The sequence below is a fragment of the Didymella exigua genome (assembly GCF_010094145.1).
Source record: "Didymella exigua CBS 183.55 unplaced genomic scaffold M421scaffold_15, whole genome shotgun sequence".
Classification (NCBI taxonomy): domain Eukaryota; kingdom Fungi; phylum Ascomycota; class Dothideomycetes; order Pleosporales; family Didymellaceae; genus Didymella; species Didymella exigua.
Window position 1 is genome coordinate 611,974 of NW_022984789.1, and position 18,466 is coordinate 630,439.

At 56.9% G+C, this 18,466-nt stretch overlaps 9 protein-coding genes across 9 annotated transcripts; 6 read left to right on the forward strand and 3 right to left on the reverse strand.

Annotated features, from left to right (window-relative positions):
- Positions 1-95: 95 nt before the first annotated feature.
- On the reverse strand, positions 96-1,002 carry M421DRAFT_101430 (uncharacterized protein; the record flags this gene model as incomplete). Its single annotated transcript, XM_033586643.1, has 2 exons — positions 96-851; positions 904-1,002. 2 exons carry the CDS (start codon positions 1,000-1,002, stop codon positions 96-98), a joined length of 855 nt encoding a protein of 284 aa, XP_033448326.1.
- Positions 1,003-1,211: 209 nt separating this feature from the next.
- M421DRAFT_421258 (GMP synthase) lies at positions 1,212-3,264 on the forward strand. The gene is made up of 2 exons (XM_033592777.1): positions 1,212-2,853; positions 2,903-3,264. The coding sequence occupies exons 1-2, from the start codon at positions 1,266-1,268 to the stop codon at positions 2,938-2,940; spliced, it is 1,626 nt and encodes a 541-aa protein (XP_033448327.1). The 5' UTR covers positions 1,212-1,265; the 3' UTR covers positions 2,941-3,264.
- Positions 3,168-6,093, reverse strand: M421DRAFT_392771 (chloride channel protein 3; the record flags this gene model as incomplete). Its single annotated transcript, XM_033590031.1, has 3 exons — positions 4,802-6,093; positions 4,419-4,744; positions 3,168-4,359 (listed from the first exon to the last, which is right to left on the reverse strand). The coding sequence occupies exons 1-3, from the start codon at positions 5,897-5,899 to the stop codon at positions 3,168-3,170; spliced, it is 2,616 nt and encodes an 871-aa protein (XP_033448328.1). The 5' UTR covers positions 5,900-6,093.
- A 77-nt stretch (positions 6,094-6,170) lies between these two features.
- Positions 6,171-7,384, reverse strand: M421DRAFT_421260 (uncharacterized protein). The gene is made up of 2 exons (XM_033592778.1): positions 7,161-7,384; positions 6,171-7,116 (listed from the first exon to the last, which is right to left on the reverse strand). The coding sequence occupies exons 1-2, from the start codon at positions 7,222-7,224 to the stop codon at positions 6,335-6,337; spliced, it is 846 nt and encodes a 281-aa protein (XP_033448329.1). The 5' UTR covers positions 7,225-7,384; the 3' UTR covers positions 6,171-6,334.
- A 208-nt stretch (positions 7,385-7,592) lies between these two features.
- On the forward strand, positions 7,593-9,202 carry M421DRAFT_92882 (carboxypeptidase Y precursor; the record flags this gene model as incomplete). The annotated part of the gene is made up of 4 exons (XM_033598070.1): positions 7,593-8,080; positions 8,128-8,212; positions 8,263-8,553; positions 8,609-9,202. The coding sequence occupies 4 exons, from the start codon at positions 7,593-7,595 to the stop codon at positions 9,200-9,202; spliced, it is 1,458 nt and encodes a 485-aa protein (XP_033448330.1).
- Positions 9,203-9,636: 434 nt separating this feature from the next.
- On the forward strand, positions 9,637-10,072 carry M421DRAFT_33526 (uncharacterized protein; the record flags this gene model as incomplete). The annotated part of the gene is made up of 2 exons (XM_033589413.1): positions 9,637-9,772; positions 9,870-10,072. Coding segments are annotated over 2 exons (339 nt in total), but the record flags the coding sequence as incomplete, so codon positions are not given.
- A 202-nt stretch (positions 10,073-10,274) lies between these two features.
- On the forward strand, positions 10,275-11,893 carry M421DRAFT_421261 (NAD(P)-binding protein). Its single transcript, XM_033592779.1, has 3 exons — positions 10,275-10,924; positions 11,000-11,474; positions 11,527-11,893. Exons 1-3 carry the CDS (start codon positions 10,479-10,481, stop codon positions 11,560-11,562), a joined length of 957 nt encoding a protein of 318 aa, XP_033448332.1. The 5' UTR covers positions 10,275-10,478; the 3' UTR covers positions 11,563-11,893.
- A 416-nt stretch (positions 11,894-12,309) lies between these two features.
- On the forward strand, positions 12,310-14,976 carry M421DRAFT_92885 (uncharacterized protein; the record flags this gene model as incomplete). Its single annotated transcript, XM_033598071.1, has 2 exons — positions 12,310-13,686; positions 13,735-14,976. 2 exons carry the CDS (start codon positions 12,310-12,312, stop codon positions 14,974-14,976), a joined length of 2,619 nt encoding a protein of 872 aa, XP_033448333.1.
- A 1,510-nt stretch (positions 14,977-16,486) lies between these two features.
- On the forward strand, positions 16,487-17,428 carry M421DRAFT_421262 (uncharacterized protein). Its single transcript, XM_033592780.1, has one exon. The coding sequence runs from the start codon at positions 16,492-16,494 to the stop codon at positions 17,011-17,013; it is 522 nt and encodes a 173-aa protein (XP_033448334.1). The 5' UTR covers positions 16,487-16,491; the 3' UTR covers positions 17,014-17,428.
- Positions 17,429-18,466: the final 1,038 nt, after the last annotated feature.

Below are 18,466 nucleotides of genomic sequence, written 5' to 3' on the forward strand. Positions count from 1 at the left end.
CATGACTACCATGACTACCATGACTACCATGACTACCATGACTATCATGACTACCATGACTACCGTGACTACCATGACTACCATGACTACCATGACTACTGCAGAAACGCCTTGATGGCGTCGACAGCGCCGGCGAACCGGGCGGCCTCAATCAGCGTCAGATGCCCCTGCGGACGGACGCCCATATCCTGAAACGCCCTCTTGCTGTCGCTCGCGCCCTCATCGACCGGGGTATCGTAGTTGAAGACAGCGTGGCCGACAGCGTGCTGGCGCAGCACCTCGTCCTCGGGGTGGAAGTAGAAGATCTCATCATCGCCGCTGGCCGGCTTTTTTTTCTTGGCAGGCGGCTGCACGGCAGCGGCCGGCAGACTCGAGGCGACCTCAGCGTACGCCTTGGACAGCACCAGGTAGTGCGTGAAGGCGTAGGGCTCCTTTGCGTCGAGCGCCCACTGCATCTCCTCCAGCAGCATGGCGTACATGGGCGGCACGATTTCGTGGGGCATGTTGATGAAGCGCTCCGTCAGCACGAGGCCGATCTGCGCGGGCGCCGCAGGCAGCAGCTGCGGCGCCTTGGAGCGCAGGTAGGCGGTCAGGTCGCCCACGACGGGCTTGTCGCTGTGCGTCTCCAGGTTCAGCACTGTCAGGAAGGCGTACGGGTCCGTCTCGGCGCCGTCGACCTTCACCGTGCTGCCCAGCAAGGGCTGCGAAAGGATCAGGTCGGCCAGCGCGCTGAGGTCGAACAGCTGGTGGTCGACGTCAAGCAGCTGGCGCAGCAGCGTCTTCAGCCCGTGGAAGTCGACGGCCGGGTTTGGGTCGAACCACTCAAAGTCGACGTTGACCATGTCCATGTCCTAGATGCATGCGATGAGCGCAGCGCGTGGGCTCGCGGGAGATGCGCCAAACCTCGTCGCTGTCCGACTCGCCATCCTGCGGCTGCCTGCCCGCGCCCTTGCTCTCTGGCGCGTCGGGCAGCTCCTCGGCGTCCTGTTTCCGCTTGGCCATTGTGTGCGGTGCGGTGCGGTTGTGCTGTGCATTCACCCGCCTCCGCCCAGACCTGCGTCGCAACTGGGTACCGGTATGTGCTTATCGATAACAACCTCTGGAGAAAAAAAAAAGTCCCACTAGCTTGACTCGCCGACCCCGCCGTTCACCGTCGCCCTCTTGCGCGACCCTCTCTCGTTTTTGTCTTCCCTTTCCTTCTTCGCTCTGTTCCCTTCTCTTCGCACTTTTTCCTCCTTCCTCTGTTCTCCCAATTCACCGCCAGCATGACGACCGACGCGACTCCCCCCGTCCCGCCGCACAAGACGTTCGACACCATCCTGGTGCTCGACTTTGGGTCGCAGTACACGCACCTGATCACCCGCCGCCTGCGCGAATTCAACGTTTACTCGGAGATGCTGCCGTGCACCGCCAAGCTGGCCGACCTCGACTTCACGCCCAAGGGCATCATCCTGTCCGGCGGGCCGTACTCGGTCTACGAGGAGGGCGCCCCGCACGTCGACCATGCCGTCTTCGACCTCGGCGTGCCGATTCTCGGCATCTGCTACGGCCTGCAGGAGATGGCGTGGCACTTTGGCAAGAACGCGGGCGTCGCCGCCGGCGAGAAGCGCGAGTACGGCCACGCCCACCTGAGCCTGCAGCAGCACGGCGGCCACGTCGACGAGCTGTTCAAGGGCCTCGACAGCGACATCGAGGTGTGGATGAGCCACGGCGACAAGCTGAGCCACATGCCCGAGCACTTTGTCACCGTCGCCCAGACGCCCAACTCGCCGTACGCCGGCATCGCCCACAGCGACAAGAAGATGTACGGCATCCAGTTCCACCCCGAGGTCACCCACACGCCCCAGGGCAAGGTCCTGCTCCGGAACTTCGCCGTCGACATCTGCCAGTCCAGGACCGACTGGACCATGGGCAAGTTCGTCGACCAGGAGATTGCCCGCATCAGGTCCCTCGTCGGCGACAAGGGCCACGTCATCGGCGCCGTCAGCGGAGGCGTCGACTCGACCGTCGCCGCCAAGCTCATGAAGGAGGCCATTGGCGACCGCTTCCACGCCGTCATGGTCGACAACGGCGTCCTGCGCCTCAACGAGGCCAAGCAGGTCAAGGAGACGCTGGAAAAGGGCCTCGGCATCAACCTCACCGTCGTCGACGCCTCGGACCTCTTCCTCGACCGCCTGGCCGGCATCAAAGACGACCCCGAGAAGAAGCGCAAGGTCATCGGCAACACCTTCATCGACATCTTCCAGCAAAAGGCAAAGGAAATCGCCGCGGCCGCACACAACACCCCGTCCGCCGGCGAGATCGAATGGCTCCTCCAGGGCACCCTGTACCCGGACGTCATCGAGTCGCTCTCGTTCAAGGGCCCCAGCCAGACCATCAAGACGCACCACAACGTCGGCGGACTGCCCGCAGACATGAACCTCAAGCTCATCGAGCCGCTGCGCGAGCTTTTCAAGGACGAAGTCCGCGCCCTCGGCGTCGAGCTCGGCATCAACGAGGACCTCGTCTGGCGCCACCCGTTCCCCGGCCCGGGCATCGCCATCCGCATCCTGGGCGAGGTGACGCGCGAGCAGGTCCGCATCGCGCGCGAGGCAGACCACATCTTCATTGAGGAGATCCGCGCCGCGGGCCTGTACCGCAACATCAGCCAGGCGTTTGCCGCGCTGCTGCCCGTCAAGGCCGTCGGCGTCATGGGCGACAAGCGCGTCCACGACCAGGTCATTGCGCTGCGTGCCGTCGAGACGTCGGATTTCATGACTGCTGATTGGTATCCGTTTGATGGCGCGTTTTTGAAGCGCGTTTCGCGTCGCATTGTGAATGAGGTTAATGGCGTCTGCCGTGTTGTTTACGATAGTAGGTCCCGCTTTGCGTTTGTGTGTGTGCATGTCGCTAACGAGTCTAGTCACCAGCAAGCCCCCGGGCACCATCGAGATGGAGTAGGCGCCGACAATGTGGTGGGCGTAGCTGCTGAATGGAGTCGTGGACGGAGAAAAGAATAGTAGACTTGATGATACCCTGCGAGAGCGAGCGCATACGAGACTTGCGAGAACGCGAATTGGATATGGATAGATATGGATGGATATGGATGGATATGGATGAATATGGATGGATGTGGGTGGATGTGGGTGGATATCATACGAATATGAGTATCATTCAACACACCCCACCTACCCATCAACGCCCGCCCGCCCACGATCTACAAGTTCCTCCCCGCCCCCCTCCGCCACGAACGCCCCCCCCCCCCCCCCCCCCCCACCATCCGCCCTCCCCGCCACAGTGCGACGCCCACGCCCCAAGCCAACACGCCCCAGCACCCCCCGCCACACCGCGTCGACACCCCCCGCAACCCTTTTCACAACGCGAAACAGCGCCTCCATGCGCTCATCTTCGTCCTCGGCTCCCCCGCCGCCGCTGTTGTGTTGTGTAGCCTCAGCCTGGAACTCGTACCTGAGACAGTCCTTCACCGTAACGAGACCCGCGAGACGGCCGCGGTGCTCGATCAGCACGGCGCGCGGGCCCATTTTGTGGAAGATCTGCATGACTGTGTCGAGCGGGAGGCGGGGGTGGACTGTGAGGGGTGTGGGGTCGAGGAATTTGGCGAAGTTGATTGTGTCGGTCTCGGGTAATGAGGAGGAGGATGATGGGGATGGGGCGAAGGAAACACCCGCCGACAACGAGGCGCGTGTGTCGTTCCGCGCGCGGTCCAAAGCGTACTGGAGCTCCACGCGGCCGATGTATCCGAGCAGCGTGCGCGTCGAGAGGTCCGACACGACGGGGTACCCTTGGAATGTGTTGTCGCGCAGCGTGGCTTCGAGGTGGCGCAGCGTCCAGCCCGTGGCAGGGAGGCAGACGACGTCGCGGGCCATGACGGTGGAGACGGGGACGCCGAACGCCGTGTCGTGCTTGGAGTCGAGGAACGGGTAGCCATTGAGGTAGATCATGCGGTCTGCGATGCCGCCGTGGCCGAAGCGCTCGCTGACTGCCTTGGTGACGCCGACGACCAGCATCGTTGGTAGGATGTATGTTAGTGCTCCTGTGATTTCGAACATGATGACCACCACGCTCACGGTGATGTGCATTATGCCGGATAGCGTGGCCGCAGCGCCCAGGAACGCGTACGTCCCCGGCGTGATGCACGGCTCGTCCGGCAGGCAGGCGCTGAAGAAGGCCGAGCTGGGGAACGACTCGTACAGCGCCTCCACGAGGATGCCCACCATGCGGCCAAAGGCGGCGCCAACGGCCATGCTGGGCACGAAGATGCCGGCCGGCACCTTGCAGCCGAAGGAGATGATGACGAGCAGTGTGCGCAGCGTGAAGGCGATGAAGAGCGAGGCGACCATCTGCCAGCGCCGGTCGCGGCTGCGGGCGTCAGTATCGATTTCCGACAAGTCACGGCAAAGCCAAGGCGGCGGACTCACTCGCACAGCTGGTTGTAGTCGTGTTCGCCCTCGCACTCCTGGAACAGGATCTCCATGCTCTCCGTCATGTCGATGCGCAGGAACATGTTAGGGTAGCAGATGACGGCTGTCGCGACGGCGAGGACCACGGCTTCGGTGACGGGGTACGCGCTCAGGTACCTCTTGCGGAAGACCTGCATCTTGAGGTTCCACTTGATGACGAAGGCGCCGTAGAGCCCGCCAAACGCGCCGATGACGAGGTAGAAGACGACCTCGAAGAAGTGCCACGAGCGGTCGTACCGGACCTGGAACATGACGAGCTGGCCGGTGCGGAAGGGGTTCATGGCCTGTCAGCATCAGCTCAACTTGGTCACGTGCGTGTTGGGGAGCGTGTTGGGACGCACCGCCAGCACCGCCGTCGCCACCAGCGCGCAGAAGTAGCTCCTCCACATGGTCTTGAGCGGGAAGTGGTTGCACATCTCCTCGAGACTGAACAGCACGCCACCAATGGGGCTGCCAAACGCAACGCCGACGCCGGCGGCCGCGCTCGCGCTCAGGATCTCGCGCGTCTTCGCGGCGTTGCGTCGATACTTGTCGAAGAAGCGGCTGATGACGTTCCCCGTGCACACGGCATAGTGCACGCTGGGCCCCTCCTTGCCGACGCTGAGCCCGCTCGCAATGGCCAGCGGCAACCCAATGCTCTTGATGAACAGCGTCGTCGCGCCCAGAAAGCCCTTCATCACAAAGCCCGCGATGATGCACTTCATCTCGCTGATGCCGCTGCCGGCCGCATACGGCGCAAAGCTCTTGACCAGCGTCGCCGCCGTGAGGGCGAACAGCGCCGCAAACAGCATGTACAGCACGTAGTTGACGGGCCACACGTGGCTCCAGCGCTTCCACTCGGCACAGCCGCCCTCGGCGCCCCAGCAGCAGAAGCTCTCGTTGAGGTAGAAGGCGGTGGAGCAGTAGCCCAGCTTGATGTCGCTCAGCCACTCGGTGACGATGTTCAGCATTGCGGCGTTCAGCCCGATGGCCGCCCCGACGAGCGTCACCACGATCCACGCCTGGCCCGCATCGTACGCCTCGGCCATCTTGCGCCGCCACTTGCCGCGCCCGCGCCCGAGGATCACCCTGCCCGTGTGCCTGTGTGGCGCTGCCAGCGCCCTGCGCCGCGCCCTGCGCCGCAGCGATTCGCGCGCCGCATCCTGCACCCAGTCGATGGTCGTGAAGTCCTCGTAGCGCTTGATCTCGGCGATTTCGCTGGCCATGACCGCATCCGCGACGGCCGTGGATGCTGCGTCGGCGTCGTCATGATTGTGCGATTGGATCTCGGCGCTGGTGTTGCGGCGCCGCAGCGAGGGCGTCATCGCATTGTCTGTCGTTGGTGTCGGGTCTGCGGAGAGAGCGGAGGTCCGATCGACGACGGGACGGAATGGAACGTGCGGGCGAGGCTGTTGACATGTGGTCGAAGCGTTGACACAAGCAAACATCACGTCACTCATGTGACTATATCGGCTCGCAAACTGAAGCACCTGGGCATCTTGACTGGCATAGCTTCGTCTGCAATTCACAGACACTCGTCTGCAATTCACACACACTCGTCTGCAATTCACACACACTCGTCTGCAATTCACACACACTCGTTGTGCGAGGCTCGTCACCGGTGCTCCTGTCCCTTCAAGTCTGCATGCTTAAGTGAGAGCAGCGGTAGTAAATATCACGCAGCTCATGCAACTAAAACGGCTGCATCGTGCTCACACTCGGTAGACAGAAGAAGAACACATAGATTGACACAGAATAACGTGCGCTTTGCGAAATGACCTGCGTTGCTTCTCAAATGCCAATGTCACAATTGTTGTGCTCCACCAGGAGTACCGCCAACGCCAGTCTATGCAATGCAGATTCACAACACTCCTTCCTGGCAATTGCACGACTGCCTACCGACTGTTAATCGCCGTGAAGCCTCCAGAGCTGACTCTCGGGACTGGACTTGCGCTCACGCTCTCCGACGACGCCTTGTCCTTCGCGCGCTGCGCAGGCGGCCCACGCATCTCCATCTCGAGCTGCATGGCCGCGGGGTCCTCCTCGCCCGAGCTGCCCGCAGCCCGCTCGTCGTCCACGTCCATGGCCTCAGTCTCCGGCACGGGCGGGACAAGCTCCTCCCTCGCGAGCGGGTCGAGCTGTGTGCCGTTCCGCGGTATCTCTGACTCGCTCTCTGCCGCACGCGCAGCTGTCGTCGTCGCTGTCGTCATCGTCGCTGTCGTCGTCGTCGTCGTCTGCCCATCACCAGCTCTGCCAAGCAGCTCCTTCGCAGCGCCCGACTGCATCGAGATCCCCGGCAACGTTGTCTGCGTAACGCCATTCCTCGCCTCCGCCTTCTCCTTCCTCTTCCCGTCCAGCGCACCCTTCCCCCCCTCCCTCTCGTGCAGCACCTGCTCCTCATCCGCCGCTGCCTTCCTCTTCCGGTACGCCCCGTACTGCACCGTCTTGGGCACCACGTCGACCAAGAACTCGAGATTGTCCGTCCGGCTCACCGCCCCGCTGACGTCGCGGTACTGGATGTTGCGGCGTGGCTTGCGCTCCGTTTTCACCACGTTGTGCGTCGTGATGGAGAGGTGCTGCACGAACATTTCTGTCGCGAGCGCGATTGCAAAGGACGCGTTTTTGGTTACTGTGAGTCGCTCTGGATCGGCTTGGATGATTTTTTGCACGCGCGCGACTGGAGCTGTTAGTGGGGTATCGAGAGAGGGGAGAGGCGCGTACGGGGAAGCGAGACATGGCCGGTCACTTCTTTCGAGGGCGCGATAGGAGTGTTGTTGTATGGCATGGTGGGTCGTGTGCTGACGGAGCCGCAATGCTGGGGTGTGATGACAATATATCGAGGGCGTGGTGATGGTCTCCGTGTCCGTGCTGTCCAAAAAGCAGTCTGGCCAATGACGCGTTCTATTCGCGCGGTGCAGCTGCAGTCGGTGAAATCGCGTGTCGGACGGGCTGGTAATGGTGAAGACCAAAGCGCAAAGGGAAGGTCCCACCGAGACCGACTAGCGTTACCTTGCAGGTACGGTACGGTACCTCGATGTTAGTGCTTGTTGACGCGGCTTTAGGCATCACTTTTAAGTTATCACGTATTAAAAGGCCTTGGCTCCGATAAATTGAGATACACATGATCCTACATAGCTTGAAAGGCGTTGAAAGATGAGGTTCCTTAACCTGTTGTTTGTGGCAGGAGCCGCGGCGCTCTCCCAAGCACCCTTCCTGGACACCCCGGAAGTGGAGGGATTCCAAACATTTCAAAGTCAATTCTCAGAGCACCACTCCATCCGCATCAAACGGCAGCAGAACGATACCCTGTGTGATGCCCGCTCGAAGCAATACACCGGCTGGTTGGACGTCGGCTCCAAGCACTTCTTCTTCTGGTACTTCGAGTCGCAGTACAAGCCGTCCGAGGACCCGCTGCTGCTATGGCTCACAGGCGGACCTGGCGGATCCAGCATGATTGGCATGCTGCAAGAGAACGGACCCTGTTTGATCAACGAGTATGGCAATGGGACCGTGCATAACGAGCATGGATGGAGTAAGAACGCGAATATCATCTATGTTGACCAGCCGGCGGGCGTTGGATTCAGCTATGTCGACGAGGGAACGCCAATTCCGGGGACAAGCTTCACTGCTGCTGAGGATATGTGAGTCACGGACTTCCTCTTTAGAGCAATCAACTAATCGTCTACAGGCACCATTTCCTGCAGCTGTTCACAACGGACGTGTTTCCGAAGCTGAAGGGGCAGGAGTTCCATATCACTGGAGAGAGCTATGCTGTGAGTCTGAACATCTTGGCCCCGTGACCTATATAGCTGACTTATGGCAGGGGCACTATGTTCCTACTTTGGGCGCCCAGATAGTGTCTCAGAACCTGCTATATCCCAAGCGACCGCAGGTGAACCTTCAGTCCATCTTCGTCGGTAATGCCTATGTCAGTCCCCTCGACACAGCTTTTGGCTATTGGGAGACGCTTTGCACAACAAACCCTGGCGTCGACTCGCCCATCTTCAATCAGACACGCTGCGACATCATGGCGAACAACCTTCCACGCTGCCTCGAGCTTGCACGAGTCTGCTACAAGCACCCGGATTCCGCAATCTGTCTTGCTGCCGAGGGGGTATGTTGATCTGAGCAGCCAGCTTCCATCTCATGACTGATCAGATTGTTTCTAGGTATGCTGGAACGGTGTGATCGTGCACTACGACGGCGAGTCTGGCCCCGGAGGCCGCAATCGATTTGACATCACGCGTCACTGCGACACAGGCGACGGCTTCTGCTACACCGAGATTCCTAAAATTGACGAGTACCTCAACCTGCCATGGGTGTACGAAGCTCTGCACGTGCCAAAGGCAGTTGGCAGCTACAGTGTTTTCTCAGAACCGGTCGACGATGCCTTCTCGCTGACGAACGATTACATGATAACCATGCAGCCACAGGTACTCGCACTGCTGGAGAATGGCGTGGATGTGCTCTTCTACCAAGGCAACTTGGACCTTGCGTGCAACACGGCAGGCAACCTGCAATGGGCCAATTCGATGTCATGGAAGGGTCAGCCGGCATTCGTGGCGCAGGGCAAGCAAACGTGGAAGGTCGGAAAGCAGGAAGTCGGCTGGTTCAAGGAGGTCAAGGTCGTGACTGGCAGCGGCAGAGAGACAACTTTTGCTCTTAGCACGGTTGATGGAGCGGGGCACATGGTGCCATACGACAAGCCGAAGGAGGCGCTTGCGTTGGTGGATAGATGGTTGAACGTGCGCAGCTTCAAGTAGCTGTGAGTTATGTCAATGGGTCAGGCTGCTTAGGTGCGAGAAACGGCAGAGCCGAGATTTGAGGAAGTTGTGTAACCCGCCGCTAGCGTGCATCCTGATCCTACTCATGCAGAGCCGCACATCGCCTCACGGTCGAAAGATCGTGACACACGGCAGCAAAATCGGCCAGGAACACACATTCCAGCCCACTTCGTCCCGCAGCTACGCATCATCGTTCCGCACCGTATTTCTGTTTTTTGGTCGTGCATTTTCCCCACCATGATGAGATCATACGTCACATACGTCATCGTTGTAGAGTTCGCACACGATCGTTATAAAGGGTCCGCACGCAACGAAGCGTAACCATATTCACTCATCTATCACATCAATCTCCTTAATCTACACTCAATTCATATCAAATCCTCCAACAAGTCTCAACACACATCACAATGTCTCAGTCCAACGTCGGCAACGCTCAGGTCTACGAGGCCGGTGACCAGCGCAACTACACAGACTCCGAGATCCAGGAGGCAAAGAAGGAGAACCGCTTCCACGAGGGCAAAGAGAACTCCCACAAGGCTCAGGACTCTAGTAAGCTCCCCCTACCTCAAGCATCCGATACATCACTTATCCCTCTTCACCCCTCACTTCACCTTTTCCTCAAGCCTCGCACACTAACATTACGCAGAGGACGAGCGAACCATTGCCAACAAGCTCGCGCGCGAGGAGAAGCGCGAGAACGAGGACGACGACAAGCTGAGCGAGGAAGACCGTGCGCGCAAGATCGACGCCACCCTGCCCGCGAGGATGCACGGTAACGAGCCCAGCAAGGGCGCCAAGCTCGACCAGGAGCTGAGGGAAGAGGAGCAGGCTGAGCTCGAGCGCAAGGGCAAGGCGTAAATGTATCGTGCCGGTAAAAGGTCGATGAGATACCCTACAAGAGTTACGAGAATGACCAGCCAAGAGGCGGCATTAATGAAATGAAGTAATGATCAAATTGGGTTGAGTGTGTAACGTGATACTGTGTCTGACTACGCAATTTTTCATAAATGTGTCTCTCGAGGTGCAAATGCGATAATGCGACGACGCAGAGCTTTTAAGGACGACAATCCCACCATGGGATTCGTAATTATTCGTGCCCCACGTTAACTACAGCCCACCACTACCCGTGTCCCACTCTCAGCTAACCTCGGACAAGATAGTCCGACCGCATACCTCCATACCCGCGGTTCCCCCAATCACCACCAGCACCCTTCATAAGCCCCCAATTGCCCCGCGTTAAGCCATTGTACCTTACATGATTTCTCTCGGCACAGGAAATCTTATCCGCCGCACCCAGATCCTCTGCCGGAGCTTCGTTGCCCATAAACCCCGCTCGGCCGTACTATCCAGTGTAACATCGCAAACGACGCGATTGATTCTCCCCACAGCTTTTGCCAGAATGAGTTCCAGCCAAGCCAAGCGCCTCGCAGGCAAGACGATCCTGATCACCGGCGCGAGCTCCGGGATTGGAAAGAGCACGGCGCTGGAGTTTGCGCGCACCCAGCCAGACGACTTGAAGCTGATCCTGACTGCGCGCCGGCTCGAGACGCTGCAAGAAGTAGCCAAGGAGATTTCAGGCGTCGCCAAGGGCGTCAAGGTCCACGTTGTCAAACTCGATGTCAGCAGTGTGTCTGAGATTGGGCAATTTGTCAGCAACCTGCCGGAAGAGTTCAAGCAGATCGATGTGCTAGTGAACAACGCGTGCGTTCTCCCGCCCTGCCCAGCCTTATAAACCCGCGTCAAGAAGTTGGGAGGACTTTGAGCTGACGATACCAGCGGCCTCGTCAAGGGCGTAGACAAAGCGCCCGAGATCAAACAGGACGATATAAACGTCATGTTCCAGACCAACGTCACCGGCCTGATCGCTATGACACAAGCCATCCTGCCCATATTCCTCGCGCGCCCCGACGGTGGCCGCGGCGACATCATAAACATCGGCTCCATTGCGGGTCGCGAGCCTTACCAGGGCGGCAGTATCTACTGCGCGACCAAGGCCGCGGTGCGCAGCTTCACGGATAGCTTGCGCAAGGAGCTCATCGCGAGTCGCGTCAGGATTATCGAGATTGATCCCGGGCAGGTCGAGACGGAGTTCAGTGTGGTCAGGTTTGGCGGCGATAAGGAGAAGGCGAAGAAGGTCTATGAAGGCGTGGAGCCCCTGACGGGTGATGATATTGCGGAAGTTGTTGTTTTTGCGGCCGCCAGGAGGGAGAATGTGGTTATTGCTGATACGCTGGTTTTCCCTAACCACCAAGTAAGTCATGTGCTTGATGTTCGTGTGGGATGGTTGCTGACAGCTGATGTAGGCGGCGGCTACGGTTATGCACAGGAAGTCGACATAATAGAGGCTTTCTCAGCCATGTCGAATCGAGAGTGTGTGTACATAAACCGAGCCACCAATACAGCCCAAAGCTTGCACATCGTAGCATTGTCGTCGAATATCTCTCTCGTTGCGGATTGCTTGACAAGTTCCGTAATCTTGCTAATGGCCAGCAGGTAGCGATCAATACGACGGCTGAAGGTCACGGACAGGGTAGTAGCGCACGACCGGTGCTCACTGACATGGCGCAGATCAATCGCGTGATTGCAAGACTTATTCGTATCACATGTCACTGCCCACGATCGGGTACGGCTTTCAAACAGTAGAAGAGCTTCACTTGTCGCCGTTGTGCCGCCGTTGCTATGCAAACACTAGGACGACATTCACGCGGGTGAACTCCGGGCATGTGGTAGCGGGTGGCGTACATACCCACCGCGGTGAGGACCCTTCGATGCGCTGCAGGAGGAAGCGATTGTAAACACTAAACAAGCTGGAGCTATTGCTTTCTATCCCAGGTTCGAGTGACCGTTTGCTAACTTCTCGCCCGCGCGCCTGCATACGGTCCGGTCTGCCTGTACTACAACGGCTCACGGGAAGCTGCATATGGTACTTTGCAATCCCACTTTCGTTTGATAATCAGCTTGTTCAGCTGGTCTGAATTCACGCTCCTTGACATCTTCCTGGTATGTGCCTTGCGTGTTGTGAATACAAGTTATGCTCACACGTGCAAGCTCCTCTACACCGCTGCTGAGACAGCAGCACTGCCAATATGGCACACTTATCTACTCTTTCTGCCCTTAACGCACCAGTTTGCAGTTCATCTTCGATTCCACGGCCACTTTCTCGAAGCCACCTCCGGCAGCACGATAAAGATGTCACAGTGTTGCTGATGAAGCCCAAGGCATCGCGACCGGCATCTCCTGAGCGGACGTTTCTGTGTCAAGACAAAAACTATCCGCGCATACGATCAAGGTCACTCCAACCAATTCAAAAGGCCTATGCGGTCTCAACGTCATCTGTCCACTGGCGAGGCGACGAGCAAGCACTGTTCATGCTAGACCCTGCGGCCAAGTACAACATCCGGGACTACCTACTTGAGCAATGCAAAGCGCGGAAAGAAACAAGCAATGAGCTGAAAAAGTTCACAGGCACGAAAGTCGTGTTCGTCCTTCAGTTCAGCGATGAGGATGGAGAACAAGAGGCACTGTGCGTACCAACCACCCGAGCGACACTTCATGGCATATACAGCATCCGCGATGATCATCCCACAATCACTCAGTCCAATTCACCTCCGATGTTCTCAGAAATCATGCAGACTGAGGCTCCGCGAAAGCTTCGTAGAAGCAGTGGTACTACATCTTTCACTCGCCTGATGGCGAGCACGAACGAGGTAGGCTTCCCACTGACAGACCACGAACTCGATTCCGATTCAGATGTGGAAGACGACCATGGAGTCACACCTCCACCATACAAAACCGCACTCGACGCCATCACTGAAGACGATGAGGCCTCCGAACCCGACACCGGCTTCGTCAACGTCGTCAACCTTGGAGCACCAGAGTACTGCCGCGACCCCGACTCAACCCAGCACCCTGAGTGCCACGGCCGCTACAAGACCGACTCGTATGCCCACAACAGATTCGATGCAAAGCTGGACTTCCAGGAGCGCTTCGTCGCCGCACACACCGGTCGTGACAGCGCTGCGTATTACCGCAACTGGCGCACCCTCAAGCTGGACCATGGCGAGACATTAGTGCACGGCCAGTCCTCGCTGCGCAATCCTATTGCTACTCCTGAAGAGGATGTAGAGCACGATGATCTGGACAATTCAACAGAGCTGCTGCTTCGCCTCATCGCTGAGAAGTATGGACCGCTTACCCTTCAGGGCCAGAAGAGCAAGCCAGCAGAGCCGGGAGCGGAGTGCTCGGAGGAGTGCAGCTTCAAGGTCGACAAGTATCTCGATCAGGACTCTGAGGACGATCTGCGGCTTTCGGACCAGGAGCTTGCAGACGAGAATGAAGAGCTTGGCTCTGAGCCTAGCACCTTGTTCGATGGAGTTGCTGACTTCAGCGATGCTGATGCTTCCACGCCGGCGAAATCGGAAAGCCGCAACGCACCTGTCATGACCGAGGAGGAACTCGAGAGTGTAAGATCTTTGGTACTTCTGAGTTTAATTCATACTGATGGCTTGTAGATCATCAATACTCCTCATGAGGACTTCGTCAACGGTTACGTGCAGCGGTATGAGGCGATGAGTAAGAAGGCTGCTCGTGCAAAGCTGGCTCGCGAAGAGGGGATTCAATCTTCCGTTGCTTCAGGAGCTGTTGGAGAGGTAGCTGATGAAGCTCTCGTCGTGTCACTCGATACTACGGTAGAGCAGACGGGCACTATGATAGAGCAGACCGAGACTGTGGCGGAGCAGATGATCTCGCTCCCAGAGTTTTTGGTGACTGCCGCAACACCGGCATCGACTCCCACCATGAAAGCTGCACCTTCGGTTTCTCCAGTTGCCGTTGATCACGAGGTCAATGCCCAGTACGCCAACGAGACTCTTTCAGTGTCTTTAGACCTAAAATCTGAGACGATCGAGTCACCGCGCTCTTGCAGCATCACTGGCCCAGTGCCTACTCTTGTGTCCGACGAGATAGCCGTAATCGCCAGCAACGAAGTAGCACCTCTCGAGGGATCTGTACGACCAGATAGTGCATCAAGCTCGTACTCATCCCTTCCCGCTTCTGTGTTCTCGAGGCGAGCTTCTATCACGACAAGACCGTCCAATGAGAGCTTCTGGTCCGATAATCTGCGTCTAGTCGACACGCTGGATCTTCAGGTTGACGTCAAGCTAGCTCCTACAATTGTCTCGCATCACGAGCGCTCTGTGAGCATGCCGGTTATGTCTCTTTCCGCATCAGACACGTACGAGATATCGACAAATGTTTCAGAGTCGAACCACGGCGCCTATGCGCGGTCTATATATGTTGGGTCGAGCACGCCTGTTCGCACAACTTCCGTTGCAAATAAGTATTTGACTCCGATCATCGAGGTCCAAACTCCGCTGTCATCATACCCAATGCCACCAGCGAAGATGCATCCCAGAAATGTCATGGACGATCCATATGAGGACTTTCCAACAAAATTCAACTACCAACAGCCCGATTTCCACATCCCACCTCGGGCTCCGCGTCCATCGCGAGACGATCCACTTCAGTTTATCCCGACCTCAGTGTTCACTGACAGCTCGTCATACACAAACCGTCGAGAGCGCGGCGACAAGTTGGCAAGCATCAAGCACCAAGCCCAGGCTGTTGCTAGCGCGACAAAGTGTGCCACGCGCCGTGTCTTGCGCTCGATGAAGAAGGTGTGTGCTACGGCTCGGTCCCTTGTGCCAGTAACCCTCCGTTCGCGCCATCCTTACGAGCCTTATGCGCATGGTTGAGCGCCCCGCAAATTGCCACTGACCAAGGGTATTTACCTGTCATATTTCCTTTGTTTCGATACCCAGCTCTTCACCTGTAAGCGTTTAGCTGCAATGGAAATTCCTTCAAAGCATTTCCTTTGTTGATGCATCGTTCCGTTGTTCGATCAAATAGGCAGCAAGCAATCTCAGTTTGATATCCTAAAACCTTTCACTTTTATACTGTATGTCTGCTGCCGTACGCTGCGAACTGATCTGATCCACGATTTCGTCTCGGGCAGAAAAACACAGGTTTTTCCGACCAAGCTTGCGACTGATCGACCGATTCCCTATTTTTATCATTTCTCGTTTGCAGTGGCATATCACAAGAACAATTCCCTGGTATTATCTGCTATTTACTACTTGGTAGACATTGTGTGACAAACCATGGTTCCGTCCAAGTCAAAGTCTGGTTCGCGCCACGGCCATCAAGCACGACCCTTCTTTCACTCTATATATCTCAGAGCCCTCAAGTGAAAGCTGTCACAACGAAACTTCGCACAGTTATCACATGCAGTCCTAGCCGCAAGACCCACTTTACCAGTGGTTCCCTATGGTTACAGGCTGCCCAGACCCACCGCCTACACCCCGACCGCAGCCACCGCCCCGCAGTCCCTCGCACTATATTTTTCCAACGACAACTGACGGCTTCCTCCATATATCGCTCAATTTCGATCTCAACACAACCACAACCACACACACAAAACTTCCACAACTCTCAACTTTGATTTCACAACATCCGTAACCGGCAGCAACTGGGACGACGACGAGGACGAATTCTATCTCTGCGTCTACACTGGCGCCGTCGCCGAGTTTGCAGCTCCAGACCTTGCCAAAATCTCGCTCGGCAACACCAGGGCTGCGCTCTACAAGCGACAGTCAGTCACTGAAAACGAGCAGGCGCAAGAGGTCGCAAGTTCCTAAGCGACCACAGCTGTGCAATGCCAAGTCGATTACAACATCGACCCCGACTTTTACCCAACGTACGCAGGCCGTATGATCCAGAGCTGGTACAGTGATTGCCGCCGCCCAGCATACACCGCCCTGAGCCACGAGGACGGATACGCGTTCCCCTACCAGCACTGGAGGTACACAGCCAACTGGAACGCAACCAAGCTGACCACGGGTGCGAGTATGGCCAATACAATGACTATGGCGCCCTCTCCTCTGCAGCTGTCGAAGACTTGGGTCAGCGACAGCATGGGCGAGTTCAGCGAGGACCGCGGCTATGTCCAGCTCGTCCCTTCGCTTCTGAGCCCGCGACTCTCGACGCCGCGACTTTCGCACGAGAGTGAGTTGGATGAGGGGCGAGACGAAGCGCAGACCCCGCCTGATATCCCATCAGTGGCGCAGGTTGGCAAGTGCGAGGACGAAGTTGAGGAGGTAAGCGAGATTAGCACGGTGAATGAAAAGCTGTATAATAACATTCAGCAGTACGACCCGATCACTGGGGTCATCGATCTCTCAGCTCACAGCATCGTGGACATGAAGACTGAGATGGCCCGCGAGTTCGCTGTGTTCAGCAGCATCGCGGAAGGTCTCGACGTTCACCAGATCTTCGGTGCCGCTGGTGATGACATACTTGATGCCGGCATCAACGCGGCTGCTCTTGGGGTCTATTTGTCTACCATCAGGGCACGAACCGCTGTTGAACTCACGACGATGATCACTGGAGCCGACATCTCCACTCCATCGCCCGGGGAAGAGGTTGCCAACCCCATGACTGCCGCATACAAGCGGGTCTGCAACGGCGAGGACAACGGCAGCACACCCATTGAGACGCCCATAGTCGTTTCTCATGGTCCGTCACCGGATACCAAGTACACCCGAGACCCAACCAGCACTTCATTGGTCTGGAATATGTCGCCACCGGATTGTTCGCGCTTTCCTCTCTGCCCTGGACGCGCATTGCGGTCGCCACTGCTGGAGCGCTGGTCGATATGGCCGCTTTTGTCGTTCGACATTGAGATACACGACGCCATTCTCATCTCCCAAAGCACATCTCGTGACGATCTTTAACATTGTTTTCTTCTCTCTTGACGATTTCCCGCGGTTCACTGTAATGCATCAGCGCGCTTTCCAGCATTCAATGGCGTTCTATACCCCCGGCCTACAGGTTCTTTCTGAGCATAAAACCTCCGAGCAGTATTCGTCAGTTGAATAGATACACGCAAACCCTTCCACGCGTCTGCATTCCGAGATTTGCTGGAGCTATGCTCGCCTTTGGGCTGAGTCAGTTCTGCAATGGCCTGGGTTATAGGATATTATCACGATTTACACCAAGCATCTCGTTTCGTATGCTTGATCTCGCCTTTTGGTTCGAGATCGGCATTCGAAATAGGATGGCTTGTTGAGCGGAGGGTAGAAGCGGACAAGACATGCGCGGGAGGAGATCTACATAGTCTCAACATTTCCATCAATGTATATAGTCAATGGACCACTCGAGTCTTCAACTCAATCATTTCTGACCACTATGCATATTCAAATCTACCAACACCTAGTTCCTCGCCATTGGCCCACATAATTTTGCCCCACCCTCACTCAGCAATCACAACACTGCATACTCGAGCATTGACACAGGGAACGTCCATGGAAGCAGGTAATGGCAAGTAAAAGCAGAGTAATGCAGCGGAAGTCTAGCCAGAACAGTACAACGGTGTGGTCCGGTATGTGTTCATGACCATGGGAAGCGGTGCCTGCATCGGCGGTCGTATTTCCGGGTGCTATGGCTAGTGGGGGTTGATGGAGGTGGTTGCGAGGGTAGTTGAAGCGAAGGTTGATACCGGGAAGGGGATTATGATAGGTAGCGGCAGAGTTAGGTCGAAGGGCAGGTTTCGGAGCGGAGTTAATTTGGTAGATTTATCAATGTTCGGGTCCATGGCAAGCCTGAACCAGGGCTCCGCCCGCACAAGGGTACGGAAACCCCTCGGACGTGTATCTGAAAACCTTGACACTCGATCACATCTGTTGAGTGCCTGTTCAATGTATGCCAGTTCCATGTTTAGTTAGATTTGAACGAGATTTCGACAGAGCCACAGATCGTGCATATTCCACGGCCACTGCCGCTCACGACTGGCATATTAGATATGGTTCAAAAATTGCTACTAAACATCGAGGACATGAATTGAAGCAGAAGGACCTTAAAGGCTTGCCTCTCTCAGCATCGAGTCTTCTCTCTACACAACTTCCATATCACACTCTCTCAAGTTCAAAGCCACATTCTGCTGCAAAGTACTCCTGGCATCAAATCGCTACTCAAATTAAACCTCGACACAACCCTATTCTACCATCAGAATGGGTCGTCATCACCATCGTGGCCCGCTCAAGCGGAATCAGCACCCCGCTAAGATCCTCGTCAAAGCGCTTCTTCTCTGCTGTGTTGGCTGCTTCTCCAGCTAGTAAGTTAATTCGCTTGTCTCACGTTTAGATATATTCTGACTGTACATAGAAAAATGTGGCATACGCATCAAAT